The following is a 17111-nucleotide window of genomic DNA, read 5'->3' on the forward strand; positions in this document are numbered from 1 at the left end:
TCATGTAATCACACTGTAGTGGAACTTGCATAACTCAGCCCCCCCAGTTTTCACTGGGAGAGAACATCTGGGCAATTAGAACAAAGATAAGACTTGACCATCAGCATAAATACATTGACAGAATGTTATGAACTACCAGAGTACATAGAGGATCTTGGCTTAGTGACCAAAATGGCCAAACTTTTAGCATGACATACTTCTTAAGAATGGTAACAAACAAACATCAACCATGAGTGGCAGCCTAGAAAAGTACTGTGTGGCAACTGTATTCATAAAATGAGCCAAACATAGCTATGCATACAGCCATAGTATTAGTAACACAGTAAGACCTGTCCTGCCATAGTATTGCATCAACAGTCACTCATAAATGCAAGGAAACATGTGGAGAATTCAACCTGTGTGTGTTTACATAGTTATGGATGATACTAGCAGTCACGGTTGCCAGAGAAGTAACATTTAAATTGCTTTTAAGTAGCTATTGAGTAAGATGAAGGATGTAGGGTTGTGTTGCTTGTTTGTTTTTCAGGTCATTTGGGGATAGTCCACTGGACATTAAAGAGTGAGAGGCCTTGCAATGATTACGTTTCCACAAACCAGATCAAAGAAGGAGGGCTTTGTAGTCAATTGCAGAAGGAGTTCCATGGTGTGAACTCATTCTCCATAGATCTCTTTGCATAATAATTCTAAATCTCAATGCAGTGACAAACATGGTTACCTTAATCTGCATTGCACCAATATACATAAACCATATTCTTATCTGATATATAAAGAGAGAGGGGGGGTGGATGGGAGGGAGGGATCTAAAGAACTGAAATATTTCACTCATGCAGCTAATTTGGTGCATTATTTATACTAGCATAGGAACATGCTCAGAAACATAGGCACACATTTTCTAGTTCTATATATCTTTCTTTTTTAAAAAAAAAACCCTCATACTATGTTCTGCTTTGCAGATGTCCTTGCACAAGTATTTACCTGAGATGGATGTTGCTGGCCTTCTGAATTGTAATGAGATCACATCTTAAGGCAAAGCAGTTATAGACCAATACAGAAAGAAAAGCATAATCTCTGCCCTTTTTATTAGCTATTTCACCTTCGGGACATATTCAATTAATTGAGAACTAAATTTCTATGGTTTTTTTTTTTTTTTAAAAAAGACATATAGTTTTCTATGAACAAATTTACAGTTGCCTCAAAATGAAGTATCTTTATATTATCAATGCTTTTGGCAGATATTACTAGTCTGGAGCAGTGTACTTTATCTATGTACAGTATAATACATTTCAGCAGCAGGAGACAGCCCTCTTGTGGCTCAGAGAAAGCAAAGCAAGCATTCAATGAAGGAACAACACTGGGAAAATATATAGTACACCAAATCACTGTTTCCTATAGCATCACCAGGGAAACAACCATAATCACGTTAATCCTCTCGCACTAGTCTGTGTGTAAGTGTATTGTGTGAATTGCTGCAGATTTTTACACACTTGCATCAGTGTTTAATTGACTTCACTTTCCTGCACAAATCCCCACCTACTGACAGCTATTAAACCTCCCTTTGCTGAAAATACACAGCCATTTGAATCAATACAAAACAAATGGACAACCACACGTATGATAATGTGCATTTCTGCAGATTTCCATGGATAATAAAAAGTGTAAAGCCTTTTTCTGCACAAATTAAGGAGGTGGGTTTTTTTTTGGGGGGGGGGGGCACAAATAACTCAAATTCCTGTGCATCATTTGTGGTATTTTGATCATATAAGCAACCCCTAGGATAAAACCACTGATATCATTTGAATTGTGGAGCATTTTTCTAATTTCGATGAGAATTCCAATTTATTATGACATATACTGGACGTAAAAATGAATCATGTCCAGTGTGTGTGTGTGTGTGTGCAGAATCAATTGTGTTCCACCCCTCAAAAAACCAATAGTTAGAACACAGAAGGTAGATGTTAAAAAAAAAGATAAAAGAAAACATACATTTTTGTGCTATGGGATATTTGCTCTCACTCATGAATGAGAGAACATAGTCTACTCTATTGAGTGTCCCCTATGAGGAAAGCTGAACTTCCTTTGAATGGGGACATCCTAATGACAACCAGAGCATGTTATTGCTGCTTTGCTGTATCATGGTTCACTTTTAATGAACATCTTTGTTTGGGATATTTTTCATCCCAGATATTTTTTTGTTTCTAGAAATGAAACTGTGCATGGCAAGTTTTTGAAATGTGGGGACACTATTTATGATTGCATAACTGATAATGTTTTACAATGTTTATACTGTAGCTGATCCTCTAAGAAACAGTGGTCTCTTTCACACTATACACTCATGGCCCTTTGAGACCACTTTAAGTGCCATGAAATCCTGAGGTTTGTAGCTTGCTGGAGGACTTAGAATTCTCCACCTGAAAGCTCTAGTGCATCACCAAACTATGTATCCCAAGTATTCCATAGGATGGGATGAGCGTCCTATAATGGTGAAAGAGACTACAGTGTTTCCATATTCTATATATTTTCCAGTGTTAGTCCTTCAATTAAAAGACCTTGTTTTATATTATCTGCTTCTCTATGGATTCTGCAACAAAATTTAATTTGGGGGGGACTAAAATGTTGCATTGTAATGTAAAAGGATTAGATTAGGATTGAATGGGAAATCACAATGGAACATCTAATAGCTATAACTAGATTTATTTTTAATTGTGAATTTATATTTTATGTCTGGACAATATCAGGAAAACAAGGGTGCACCCACATTTTACCGACTAATATTCATTGCCAGCTAACTACCCCACAAGTTGTTAAAAGGCTCTTAAATGCTGCAATGTTGAAATCTCATTTGCAGTACACAGAGGAGCACTAATTTCCATCAGCTAGAGATTTGGAATCTAGTGTGTACTTTGATGTAGAATCTAGTGAGCTATAAAACAGATTTTAATTGGTAGAATGGTAAGTGGAACATAGTCTGTCCAAAAACACCCCTCCCCCTTTATTACAGTTTCTTAAATTTCAAAGTTAAATCTGGAAAAACACAGGTTTCCAAAAAACAGACTTACAATTTGACTGGATAATCTTGAAGTAGATATTCTAAATGGAATATTGAAACATACATGTGGCTTGCAGAAAACTTTTGTTGCCTTTGGGTAGTAGCAGAGTGCTGTGAAAGTGCTGATATCAGGAATGATCTGAAGCAGTAATTCTCACTCTTTGGTCTTCTGGGTGTTTTGGATATAATCTTCCAGAAGCCTTAGCTAACTTGGCCAACAGTCAGGAATTTGGGGAGCTGAAGTCCCAAACATCTGGAGGACCCAAATTTGAGAACTACTGACCTAAGACAGATCAACAAATAACACCTATCAACTAATTCATTCAAGTCAATGTTCAGTGTAGCCAAGTGTACGCAAGGGTGTAACAGAGATGTGTAGTCATGGTGGGGCAAAAATGAAGACTTCATTTCCCCAAATATGATTCTGTCCCCCATTAAATTTTCTTGCAGCCTCCCAATTTCTAACATTTTAAGGACTTAATACTTCAGTTGAACTTCTAGAGATACAGTTTCGGCACCCAAGCAAAACTGGGCTGCCAAAGTTATTAAAGGAATATGAACTCATATATAAGAATACAGGTGTGGGTTGCATTCAGTGTTTCCCTCTCTACAATGCTAGAAATTTGGGGACTAACAGAAAATTTCATTGAGGTGGCAGAATTCATACTTGGAAGGACAATGACTTTATTTGAACCCCCCCCCCCAACATGGCCATATCACAGACTGTACCTAAAGCCAGACCATTTATTTTGACACATGGTTATTAATATTTTAATTTTTTGGCAGAAAATCCTGTAAGCATCTCTAGATCAAAAGTACAAGCATAAGAAATAAAAAGCATTTAAAATTATTTCATAATATCTAGAATATGCAACCTGTTGTATCCCACACTCTGCCTTATATTTGGATCAGCTCTGTGTCTCTAGACTTCCCCTGGAGTAAACGCCCCTAGAAGACAAGAACTACATTTTCCCCCATGTATTTCCATAATTATAAGGTTTAGAATAAGTTTACTTTCAAAGAAAACCCATTTTATAATGAAGTGTATAATATTTGGTGGCTGTGGTCATATCTTGCTAAGACCTAAGTATCTACTCAACAAAGTTATGAAAATCTTGAAAACATTATTCATACTATTTAAATTATGCAGGAAGCCACGGTTTTCTCTCAAGGGGCTTACATTTTTGCCTAATCTGTTTTATATTCTCACTCCTGACACTTCCTTTATTGTGTACATGTCAGGATCCCAGTGCTATGCCACGGCCAACTTCGCAAGATCTAGCAGGATTCTGGGACTTGTTACAGCTTTCGATTGAAGATGTCAGTATGAAGTTTGATGAACTACACCAGCTGAAACTGAATGAATGGAAAATAATAGAATCGCCTGAAAGGAAGGTAAGCAGAATGTGGGCAGAACCATTCATTTTCAGTTTGCATTGACAGCCTTCTTGTGTTGCATGCTGTTGATTTGGAAGCCTGCATTTATTTCCCTTTGAGCTAGTCACTGGATAACAAGATCACAAAATAAAGAATTCCAGTTGTAAAATGAAAAACACAATATGGGTCACTGATACCTGCCCACTCTCTGTTATTTGGCAGTTCTTACTGCTGGCAGTCATTTATTAGAACCAAAGGTTGCTTTAAGATTTTGTCTCCACAAAACAAGTCCTAAGACAGGAAAGGAGGAAATGAGTTCTTCTAGATGTTCTCTCACTGCAACTCCCTCATTCTTCACCATTAGCTATGCTAACCAGAGCTGACGTAACTTGCAGTCCAGAAATATCTGGTTGTTGTTCTTGTGTACCTTCTGGTCATTTCTGACTTATGGTGATCCTTAGGTGAACCTGTCTTAGGGCTGTCTTGGCAAGTTTGTTCAGAAGGGGTTTGCCCTTGCCTTCCTCTGAGGCTGTGGATACTCAATTCTCATTAAGTACAATGGCAATGTAAAATGGTGTCTCTTATATAAAATGGTAAAAAATCAAGGTTTGCTCTTTGGAGATATGTATATATATTTCAATCTGTTGATGACTTATTAACAGAAAGACATTATTAACAGATAAAATTTCTCCTTCTCATTATTAACAAGCATAATGCTCCCTATTCATTTTTAACAAATAAGATCCTCCATGTTTGAACAATTAATATTACATTTATATATAAATGGGTGTCAAATGAATCAATTTTAAAGAATATTATACTGTCTATAATATTGACTATTGATTATGACCCTGACCATGATATTCACCATTTCATTGATAACTGAATACACTATAATCAAGGGGACAGTCCATATCACAGCATGTAGTTCATTTTCCCTTCGGCTATAGTGCACTTAGTAATTTGCTGAACCATAATGTAGTTTTAATACACAAACACATGTATAAGGAACACTATGGCAGTTAAGTGCTGTATGCTATTTGTTGCCCTGGTTGTAGTAAGTCTACTGACAAAACAAGGGCTATATTTATGAAATTAGAGTATTATTTCAAATGCAATATAAACTTATCTATCTTCCTTCCACTGCCAGTCATTTTTACTGGTTCAGTCAATCCTGACTTCTGAGGCAGGAATGTTAGGCTGGAGCATACACCAGTGTGGAGGCTAAGGACATCCTGCGACTTCCTCGAAGTGGAAATAAAGCTCTTGTCATGGAAAAACTTTAGCAGCTTGTTAGAAAAATTTGATAACTTTCCACCTCTTTCTTATTACTGAGAAGAATAAAAGAGCATTTGTTGATCACTGGACATGTAATAACACAGTTAAGCGTTTTCTTTGGTTTTGATGCAGCATAAACCAAATGGCAATGGAAGCCTATACAACATCGATGAAGTGGGATGTACACCGTATCATTTCATGGTGCAGGAGGGAATGCTATTTTTGAATGTGTACCAGAACTAGGGATGTAATTCTTTACTAATATTCTTCCTGAAGAAAAAACAAACAAATAATTGCAGCATTTTTCTTCTCACTGCAAGAAAAAAACACAGTCCCTGCAATTGGGCATTTATTCTGCACAAAAATTGCATGTGGCTGTTCTGTGCAGAAAAGAGCATTTTCTGTGCAGGAAGCAGCATTTCCTGTGTAGAAATTAATATTTCTGTACAGAACTATGATTTTATGTACAGAAAAAGCTATTTCATGTGCAGAAAACATCTTTTCTGTATGGAAAATAAAATAAAATTACTTTCTGCACAGCAAATTCCTGTTTCCTGCACTCACACACCATGCAAATTTTGTGCGGAAAAAGTCCCAGACAGCAAAGATTATTATCATTGCAGGATTTTTCTTGTTAGGGTCTCTTGACACTCTAAAAGCATACTCTTTTAAAAATATATTTTCAAATATTTTTTCACTCCTACCCTGAATTAAACAAACAAATACTCTGCAAATACTCTTCATGCTGGGCTGGTTTTTTTTATTGGCTGAAGGTTTTTTTTCTTCTTTTTTTAACAGAAGAGAAATTCAGAATGGCACCTTCCCTCCCCCTTTCTCTCTTGTAGCAATACAGACTGTGAGAAACTGGTAATTCTAAATACCTATTTGGGAGCCAGCAGGGTGTAACGGTTTGAGTTTTGGACAGCTACTCTGGAGATCAGGGTTTGATTCCCCACTCTGCCATGAAATCCACTGGGTGACCTTGGGCAAGTCACATGCTCTCAGCCTCAGGGGAGGTAATGGCATACCTCCTCTGAACAAATCAGGCCAAGAAAACACCATCATAGCGTCACCTTAGGGTCATCATAAGTCGGAAACGACTTGAAAGCAAACAACACACACATATACACAGAGACAAACAAAAATCCATCAGTGATACCTTTATTGGCCGACCAAAATGTACAATTCTCACCTTATAAATTTAGCATCTTTTCTGTTGCATACAAAGGGATCTACTAGCACCTTTGAGACTAACTGAAAGAGGTTGGTAGCATAAGCTTTTGTACACATGAACCTACTTCCTCAGAAACATGCATCTAAGGAAGTAGACTTGTGAAAATGCTTGTTACCAGCTTCTTTATTTCACTTTATCTCAAAGGTGCTTACTGATTTTCCAGACTGACATGGCTATGCCTTTGATTTCTGTTGCATCTTTAGACTGGTCATTAGAAATGTCTTTGTTAGAGCAGCTCATCTGCTTAGGAGTGTGCTGGTTATAGGTCCTGCATGCAGGTTATTACCAGGTCACCAAAACAGAAAACTGGTTTTCTCTTCTTTCTTTCTCTCTCTCTGTCTGTCTGCCTCACTCACTCACTCACACACAATGTGATGCCACTAATTCCTTCCAAAACTGGTGGAGTAGCATCCCTATTTTACGTTAAAGGTCACCACCCCTTTTAAATAACCTTTAAAAATTTAAAAGACTCTTAGCAGGCCTCCTGTAATTCTTCTTTTTTTTAATTTTTCTTTCAGTCTATTAATTCTTGCTTTGCATTCCTTGCTATTCCATAGAATGCAGTGAATGAAACAATGAATAATCAACATGAAATCAGATGATTTTATTTCTCTGAATATGTATAACAGCATAATATATATTGAACACTAAGAAAAGATAACACATATGTGCCTACACGCACATGCACACACAGTCAACCCATACCTTTGGAAGGAATATTTTGGTATGGGATTTTCTAAAGCCAGAGGGTTTTCTTAATTGCCTTGTGAAAGCTATATGCTCAGTGTTGCGTGCATTCGCCTTGCTGCCAGCATATTATTGAATAAATTGTAGATTCTGATTTACAGCATCTTACCTCAACTCCCCTTGGGGTTCCTACCCAGTCAATTGATACTCTGGGATTTACCTGAACAAAACTATGGGATTCTTGCAGTGCACTGAGGAGAATAGAGATGTACATATAATTACTATCTCATATTCACTGACAACCCAAGTGCAATAGGACTGGCCTAATTAAACAAACAGTCCCTTTATACATTTTATCCACCAGATATTCAGCATGGCAATAGTCAATGAAACCTGGGTGCCATAAAAGCAAAAGCTTCAGGGGGAGAGCTTAAAATATCCTTAACTCTTTCTCTCTTCTGCATTGAAGTGAAAGGGGTTGGACATTCTTCGTTTATTCCGTCTTGCACCTTTTGTTTTCCAAGACAAGAATGGGTAATTTTCACAAGATTAAGGTGCTGCTTGCTAAGGTTTTTGTTCTGCAGTATGACTACCTCAGTCATGAAACCGAATGATGCTCACACATAATTGCCTTTTACTTGTAACCTTCCCATTTCTTTCCCATTGGCCTGTTACAGACAGCCAAAATAAAGCTGCTTCAAGTCACAGTGGAGGTATGGTGTTTCAATGATGCCTGCGTCCTAAGAGTCCAGAAGCCATACCAAAGCCACGGTCCAGTCCTTAGGGCTGGAGCATGGCTTTGGTGCGACTTCTGGACTCTTAGGACGCATGCATCATTGAAACACCATACCTCCACTGTGACTCAAAGCAGCTTTATTTTGGCTGTCTGTAACAGGCCATTGTTTCTTCTACCATTTTGCTTACATTAAAGAGGAGAAAGAGAGAATCAGCACACAATACCTTTTGACTGGTTGTTGTTTAAAAGTACGGTCAGCCCTCTGTATGCACTGATCTTTTTTATCCACAGATTCAACCATCCATGGATTGAACACGCGCGCACACACACACACACACACACACACACTCCAATAAGCAAACTTTGATTTTGCCATTTAATATAAGAGCTTGGGTGCATTTTGCTTTGAATGGGAGAACCCTAGAGTGAGGGGCATTAATAAGATATTAATAAGGTATCCACGGATTCAAGCATCCACTGCTTGAAAGTATTTTTTAAAAAATCAATTTTATGTAAAGGATATCATTTTATGTAAGGGATATCATTTTACCATGCCAGTGTATTAATGGGGCTTAAGCATCCATGGAGTTTGGTATCCATGGGGAATCCTGGAACCAAACCCCAGCAGATAGGGCTCAATGTACCCAGAGTGTAGCAAATATGTGTGGGTCACTCTACTTCCAACAGAATTAAATTCAGATTGACCTGGTGTGTTGTTTAGAGTGCTTCAGCAGAGGTTTGTGTGTTGAATCAGGGATTCCCAAAAGCTTTAATAACTGGTGTAACCCTTATATTTACTTCTGAGATCTGAGAAGAGAACTGCTAATTGTCTCAATTGACTTCTTACAGTAGCACTTTGTCTCCTTCTGTCTCTTTAATATGTTTTCTTTATTGTTATTTTATTTTTAAAAAATTACAGGAAGAAAGAAAGGTTCCTCCACCTGTACCAAAGAAGCCCCCAAAAGGAAAATTCCCTATTACACGAGAGAAGTCTCTAGACCTGCCTGACAGACAGCGTCAAGAAGCTCGAAGGAGGCTAATGGCTGCTAAAAGAGCAGCCTCTTTTCGACAAAATTCAGCCACAGAACGTGCAGACAGCATTGAGATATACATCCCAGAAGCCCAAACAAGGCTTTAAAGACCAGAATGCTGCATACTTTCTTCATCTTTTTTTTAAACAAACAGTCATAAAGCAAAAGCAAAATGCTTGTACAGTTTGTCTCCTCCTTGCTCATTTTTGTCACACACATACACACACCCTCCCTACTGCCACTCAGTGGCCCTTGGTATTGTGTCCTTTGTGCCATTTGCACAGTGGAATGCTTTCTGAGTCCCCCAGAATTTGCTGTGCCCATTCGCAAGAACAACTGTTCTGTTCTCTCTCTCTCTTTATGTTTTTTTTTCTTTTATATTTATGATCAGACTAAACAATCAGCTCCACTGGATAGGGCTTGTTGAGACCTTACTTATCCAATGTGTTCTCAGAGGACAACAAGAAACACCTCCTGAGATGGAACCCAGCTTACTTTTTTTGTTATTTATATTTTTATAAATGATGTGATATCTAGGGATAAGAATAACAAAACTTTCAAATGGGTGCATCTTACCATTCACCAGAGGCATTAGCTAATCCAAGTAGAAGGTGCTACAAATGTAAAGTGCAAGAAAGAAAGGACCCATTTCTCTCCCTCTCCTCTTCTTCTGCCCCATCTTCTCCCTCTGTCTCTTTTTCCTGGACCATATTTTCCTTGCCTTGTACCGATATAAAGTTTCTGCCTATGTGCTCTGCCGTACCACTCATCTTTGTTAATCCAAAATAACACTAGGCCTATCATCTCATGCCGAATTGCAGTTTTGGAGATGAACAGGGACATCCAGCCATTAAACTCCAAAATTCATCAGGCACAAGCAAACAAAAAGCATGGAAGTCTTTTCATGACCGAGAAAGTCCAGCCTGGAGTGAAGAGATGGTATGAACAAGCATCCGGATGTCTGATGGAAAAGTGCAAAATGAGTTGAGTGAAAAGAGGGGGGGAAGGGGGAAGCCTTAAGAATTTTGACCTTCTGTAGCAAGATATGAAAAGTTCTATCTGCTCTTTTGGAACATTCATTACATTTTAAACAGTTATTTTATGTTGTGGTTATTTTGTTTACAAACATATTTTTGGTTAAATTTCAAAAGTGATGCTACATGTAATATTTGAAGTTTCAAATGCTAAATCAGTTGAGTTTCCAGGGTATCCTTTAAAACAAAACACACAAAAAACACCTTTGCTTGTTTAAAATACCAGTTGTGACATTGTAATTGGTTTAAGAAATATGAATGTGAGTGGTAAGTATATCTCAGTTTAAATGGTAATCTTAAGGTTAAAAGGTGAACTGTGGTTTACATTTGTAATTTTTTCCCCTCCAGAATTCTTTTTTTCCCCTCTGTCCTATGCAATATTAATTTAAAAGACATGGAAAAGTCTCTTGATTGTTCAGATTTGAAAGAGTGTGATTTCAAAGGGTGTGTGTGACTTCTAACTGTGGAATGTAAAAATACTCAATTTCTAAGCACTTGATTTGCACCAAGACAAAAGCTAGAAGTAATACACTTGGGAAGGACATTTATAAAAATAGCATTATTCTAGTGTATCTACCTTCTCAAAGTTACAGTCCCAGTTGATGTTACTGCTCTAGAAAGAAAGAAAAAAGTCTTCACATTAAGACACAAAGAGCATTGTCCCACAAAAACTGAAATCAAGATTCTGAATAACACAAAATATCAAAACTGAAATCCATGAGGGAAAAATATTTTATCAGTCTTATTTGAAAAATATGTATTTAGCCATAGGCATAGAACAGTTACTTAAACAATACTACAGCACTTTGGTTCTTCACCTCGATGAGCACTTTAAGTATGTACTTTGCAACAAGCCCATCAACCTGTCATCTGACTGAAAATGTGAAATGTTAAAGGAGGATAAGCAGGTCTGATGTTGGGTTTTCACATCTCCCCCACCCTTTCCTCCTGTGTATTTTGTTAAGCATGCATTCTGTTTTAGGGCAAAGCTGATATAAGCATGTTTAGCTTCAAGATATGAACCTTTAGAATTGAATGTTTGAGAAAGGAGGGAACATTGTAAATGGAGCCAGATCTCTTATGTAGATTTTACCAAATAGCCTTAAACTGCATTTGGAAGCAAAAAAACAAAACAAAAAAACAAGAGGAATGTATATCATTTTAAAAAATGCAAAAAAAAAAATGGTGATGACTTTGACAAGGATAATGATGATACTCTTTAATTATTGTTCTGTATCAATTAGGATATTCCCTTTCCCAGAGTGTTCAAAGAATTTCTGTACCTGGAAAGAATGGATTCCTGGGTAGTGTACAATGCTGCTTATTGCTCTGTTTTAAATGCAAGAATATTTGCAGGTATAACCAACTTTAAAGATGGGTGGGTTGTGTTTGTTTGTTTGTTTTCAAATGGAGCTGCTAATTAGAAGTAACCACATGAAAGTAGTTATAAGGTATGCATTTCCTAAAGACAGCAAATCTGAAATATATATATTTCTGTCGTTCTTCTCTTCCCAACACATCACAATTATGGCTGCTGCTATGTTTTTATCTCATTTTTTAACGGGTATTGCCAAATCGTATGTGCTTTTCTTCTTTGTGTAATCCTGTGTAGATCAGGGACTGATGGTAATAAGGTAATCTCATTTGATTTCCCACTGTGTACTTCAGTGTGGAAACTACAGAGAGAGAGAGACAAAAAGTTCTATGCTGATGAAACAAAAAGTCTAATGCATTAAATATTATTTGCATATAAATCCCATTGAATTTTAAACCACTTTTGCTGGAGCTATGATCAGGGTAAGGTGCTTCTGCATTAAGCATTCTATGTCTGTCACTTGCAACATTACCATAACTGGCCAGGCATTTTTCTGGGAAAAGCACACATTGACACCTACAACTCCAACAAACATGGAAGGGTGTTTTCTCTTTAAATGTGTACATGTAAGATCACATGCAATTAGTTTGGCCCAATCTCTACTCTTTAAGCCTTAGACCAGCATGCCTCCAAATTTCAGTGGCATGGGGTTTGAGGGGGGGGGGATAACTAAGAATCACATTAATGGTCTGCTGTGATCCATGTGTTGCCCATCTCCGAATTAAGCAGGGTCATCAAAGGAAAACTAGATTCCAGTGCAAACAAAAAACTTGATCTGAAACAACCCATGAGCTTTATTTCAATGCATTTTAAAAATGCTCTGGCCAGGATCCAACGGGTGAAATACACCAGTGGAGTCTTTGAGTATGTACTTTGATGGATGTTACATGGGGAGACGTCTATCATCTCCTAGTGCACTTCCCCCCCAGCACAAGGCAACTTGATGGCATGAGTTCCATTTCCATGGTCAATTGGTGGCCAAGAGGACAGGGAGGGGCCCTAGCACCATCCAGCTGCAGTTGTGTGGCTAAGAAAAAGGGAGAATTCTCAGCCTCCCAGACCACCAGCAAAAAACACATATCACATATATAGTCCCAAACAGTGACAGCTCAGTCAAGGAATGTGGAAGCCCAACTTTATGCCCCACCAGCATAACTGTTGGATCTTGGCCTCTCGCAGATTCAGCCATTCTGTATCAGCTGAACCCTAAACTGCATGTTATCCATGCAATGATGATAATATATTGAACATAAACCTTTTCCTCTGTAGGTCACCTCCTTGGTTCCACTTTTGTTCCAAAGAAAAAATGTTAAAATGTAAACCAGATGCCTTCTGCTAACTGATAAAAGGTTAACTGTTCACAAGTCAAGTTTTTAAGTGCAATATATTCAATTTCTTTTGTACAGGAAAGATTAAATCAATAATGGTAGATAATAAGCCTAGCTTCTTATTATTATTCATTTAAATTTTAGAGGACAGGGTGGGCTTAAAATTAATGTTTATAATATTTGTGTTGCAAATAAGTTGGCTTCAGTCTAGAATGAGTGCTAAAGATTATATAGAGAGTATTACTTCATATGCTTCAGATTTAAAGTCCTTTATATAATTAAAAGGGAGGGGAGAGATACAGCTATATACTGCAATAGTGCTGAAAATGTACAGTTTCCAATTAAACATATTTATATTCCCTTTTCAAGATATGACACAATTACCATTTCTGAAATTAAAATCTAGAAAATTATATTAGACACCCAGGTTAATAGCCGAATCTTATACGTGCCTATTCAAAAACATATCCAAATAAGTTCAGCGAGACTTATATACACTGCAAAATACAAGTATAATGAAAGCCAACAGTAGAATCCTTTGTATATTTACTCAGACGTAAACCTCATTGTGCCCAGTGGGATTTACTCCCAAGTGTCTAAGATTGTTGCCCAGTCCTAAGGACACAGGCTAAGTGTTGAGTCCCATTGAATATAGTGAGACTTACTAAGTAGCATTCCAGTGCAGGCTTACCTGTGAATCAGTATCCTAAATACAATAAAGCTGACTGCTGAACAAGCATATGAAAGATTGGACTACATGGAGCATACCCTAAATAAAAGTGAAAAATATTCTTGACCTCTTTCCAATGCCCAGGGCTGTGTTTTGTATCATCAAGATTCCATTTTATGTCACATTTATTGATTTTATTTATTACTTGACACTCCAGCCTTCCAACTACATTATCAAAATGACTGTCATTAAAATGTTTGTGTCCATGTGGGTGTATGGTTTGCTATGTGGTTAATCAGAATGGCCTTGTATAAATACACATAGACATGGTTTAAAGGATATTTTGTTTTAGTTTCACCAAAAGCAAATTGCCTATCATATCAATTTCAGCGCTGCCCAAAAGAATATAAGAGAAATAATTTGGGTATTCACAGAGAAGCCTAAATGCTCTAAAAGCACCAAATCCCATCTGATCTTGGAAGCTAAGCAAGGTCAGCCCTAGTTATTACTTGGATGGGAGGCTGCCAATGAATTCCAGGAGCTGTAGGCTCTATTTCAGAGGAAGGGGCTGACAAACCCACCTCTGAGTATTCCCTGCCTAAGGAGCCCTTATGAAATGCATGTAGTTGCCATAAGTCAACAGGCAACTTGAAGGCACACACATTAATGGAAAGGAGCTGGAGAAAGAATTTTGAACTGTGGAGATTGCGTTTTTGTTATTATTCTAATTTGCTGTATATATAGATTGTTGTTGTGTGCCTTCAGGTCATTCCTGATTTATGGTGAGCCTAAGGTGAAATGATCATGGGGTTTTCTTGGCAATATTTGTTCAGAGAAGGTTTGCTTTTGCCATTGCCATCCACTGAGGCTGAGAACATGTGATTTGCCCAAGGTTACCCATGGGTTTCATGACTGGGCTGGGAATTGAACCCTGGTCTCCAGAGTCCTAATCTGGCACTCAAACCAGTACACCACACTGGCTCCCTGTATGCCCTTAAAGTGGCAAAAGAAGCCAATAACCCAGAGGCCTGACCTTACGTACCAGCCAAGATAGGATGCCCAGAAAGCCCCATTCCAAAAAAACAACCCCAAAATCTCTTCAAACTGGTACTGAGCTGCTACATACACATGTTTTTCAAAGAACTATTTATCCTCCACAGAAGTCTGCTAAGAGTAGGACAGGCAAATTTCTAAGCAATTTTCAAAGGGGGGAGGCTGACTTTGGTTTTGAGAAGATGACCAAAGTTCATTTCCCCTCTTCTTAATGAAACAACAATAACAACAAAGCTCTCACCCCCATTCGTAGCTGCAGCGAGGCTGTTATGAAGTTCTCAAACCGTATTTCCCAATATAGGCTCATTCTAACTGGCAATTCTAGCACAAAAATGTGGCCAAGAGGTTGTAGTATTGTCTGTAGTAGAAGTCTCTGGTCAGAGCTGGAGAGGTACTTGGCTTGGATCACAAGCTGCCCTACCTTACTACTGCTTCAAAGTTGTGGGTTGTTGTTGCTGTTGTTGTTTTAATGTCTAAATTGTGGTTTAATGGCCATCTGGTCCTCTGCGCAACCCTATTGAGATATTCACTTATCCCTACATCTTTGGTGTTATTTCTTTCTCTCTCCCACAACACACACAACATGCCAAAACAGCAAAGGGGGCACCCTTCAGTCCAACCCAAGTCTTTCATGTTGTAGGATGCCCTGCAAAAAATGTTGCAGTGACTCCTTGTTCCTGAGAGCAGTGCTTCATAAGCCTCCATCCAGAATAAGACACAGGTGCCTTGCAGGGCTACTTCGATCTGCAGATCAGGAATGTTTTGGGATGGTGAAAGAGAACCCCCCCCCCTTTTTTTTAACTCCCCCTTGCTCTGAGTCTTTCTTAAAAGTATGTAGAAGCCAATCTCAATTGTTGGAGCAGGAGCATGCTGGAGACTGGAAAGTGGGAAAGATGGCCTCCTGCAACATTGCTGAAGCACAGAGAAATGCATTTTCCACTTCACTCTCAGTCTTACCTCACTCTTAGAGCAAATATCTGGAAGCCACAGGTAGGACTTTGGCTCATGCAGCTGCTGACCTTGCCGCATTAATGCTCAGTGAGCAATATTGGAAGAAGAATTGCATCTCTCAGAGGCCATGGCCTCTCATTTAATAACAGCCAGGAAAATACTATGTCATCATCTTCCTTGCTGTTCCTCCCCCCCCCCTCCCATTTCCTAGAAGAGTTGTCCAAAAGGAAAAGTTCATCCTTTGGAACCTCCCCAATTTTTTTTTAAAGGAATTGTCATGGAATTCATCATCTTTGGCCACTGGATATATTCGTTCAGTGTTCAGTAGACTATCTCTTAATATTTAGTTGAGTTTTGCATTATGGAGTAAAAAGAGAAAGTTCTATTTCACTTTTAGCCTTCAGGGAATTGGGAAGCCTCTTTGGCTTGCTGGTGTTGGCGAGAATGGCTAGAGGGACCAAAGTTTTGACTCCATTTACTGCAGCTTAGTGTTAGTTGCAATCTGCTGAAAATAGTGTCGGTGGTCAAATGGGCACCTGAAATCCATTGCTTTTGATGGTGTTCAGGTGTAGCTGCATATAGTTGGACTGAGTTCAAAGTGCCTGCATCCCTTTTACCATTCTTATATCTCTTTTTCTAGTCCCCCCTCCATTGTTTGGTCTTATTCTGATCTAGCTAGGGACATGCATTTACAACATCAAGATCATTATCATGAATGTTCTCCTAGAAAAAAGAGGAACATACTCATAGAGATAGTTCCTTAGGATGTATTCTCCTACACCACTCATAGACCCAGTCAGATGCTGATTTGGTTTGGAGAGTAAGAGAGACTTGGATGCATTGTCTTCCCTTGTATTTCCTCTGTAAGTCACTGATACTATTGCTAGCAAATTGCAACCCCAGGCACAGGATGGTTATTTTCCACCTCTGTCCCTGTCCTCTTTATGACACTATGGAGATGCTTGGTTTGGGTAACAGAGGAGACATGGGAGTTTATCATACTAGGGAGATCCCGAAGAAAAACAGGATTTAAAAGAGATTTAGATTTGAAGAAAACTTGCAAATGCGGGAAGTTTATCACACTAAATGACCCCCAAAGTGAAATAACGCGAAGTTAAACCGAACGTAAAGTGGAGAAAACTGGCAGCTTTTTACTTTCAAGAAGTTCCAAAAGTAAAAAGCTGCCTTTTTCTCTGCTTTACATTCAGTTTAACTTTGTGTTATTTCACTTTAACAGCAATGTTGTCTGATAAACTTTGGGCATTTGTGGGTTTTTATTTATTTATTTATATCTAGTTTAAATCCCGTTTT

At 38.2% G+C, this 17111-nt stretch overlaps 1 protein-coding gene across 4 annotated transcripts in view; it reads left to right on the top strand.

Moving 5' to 3' along the window:
* The window catches only part of DLGAP2 (DLG associated protein 2), a 546854-nt gene extending 530852 nt beyond the window's left edge, over positions 1–16002 (top strand). For 3 of the 4 annotated variants that reach the window (XM_089531068.1, XM_089531067.1, XM_089531070.1), the window contains 3 exons: positions 4289–4441; positions 6500–6568; positions 9278–16002. In XM_089531068.1, the coding sequence (XP_089387194.1) occupies positions 4289–4441; positions 6500–6568; positions 9278–9496 (441 nt within the window). In that variant the 3' untranslated portion in view covers positions 9497–16002. The remainder of the gene's footprint in view (positions 1–4288; positions 4442–6499; positions 6569–9277) is intronic. The other variant, XM_089531069.1, reaches the window with a different exon arrangement.
* The last annotated feature ends 1109 nt before the right edge of the window (positions 16003–17111 follow it).

This window comes from Sceloporus occidentalis, unplaced genomic scaffold (assembly GCF_023333645.1).
Source record: "Sceloporus occidentalis isolate IW3139 unplaced genomic scaffold, rSceOcc1.0.p SCAF_6, whole genome shotgun sequence".
Taxonomy (NCBI): Eukaryota; Metazoa; Chordata; class Lepidosauria; order Squamata; family Phrynosomatidae; genus Sceloporus; species Sceloporus occidentalis.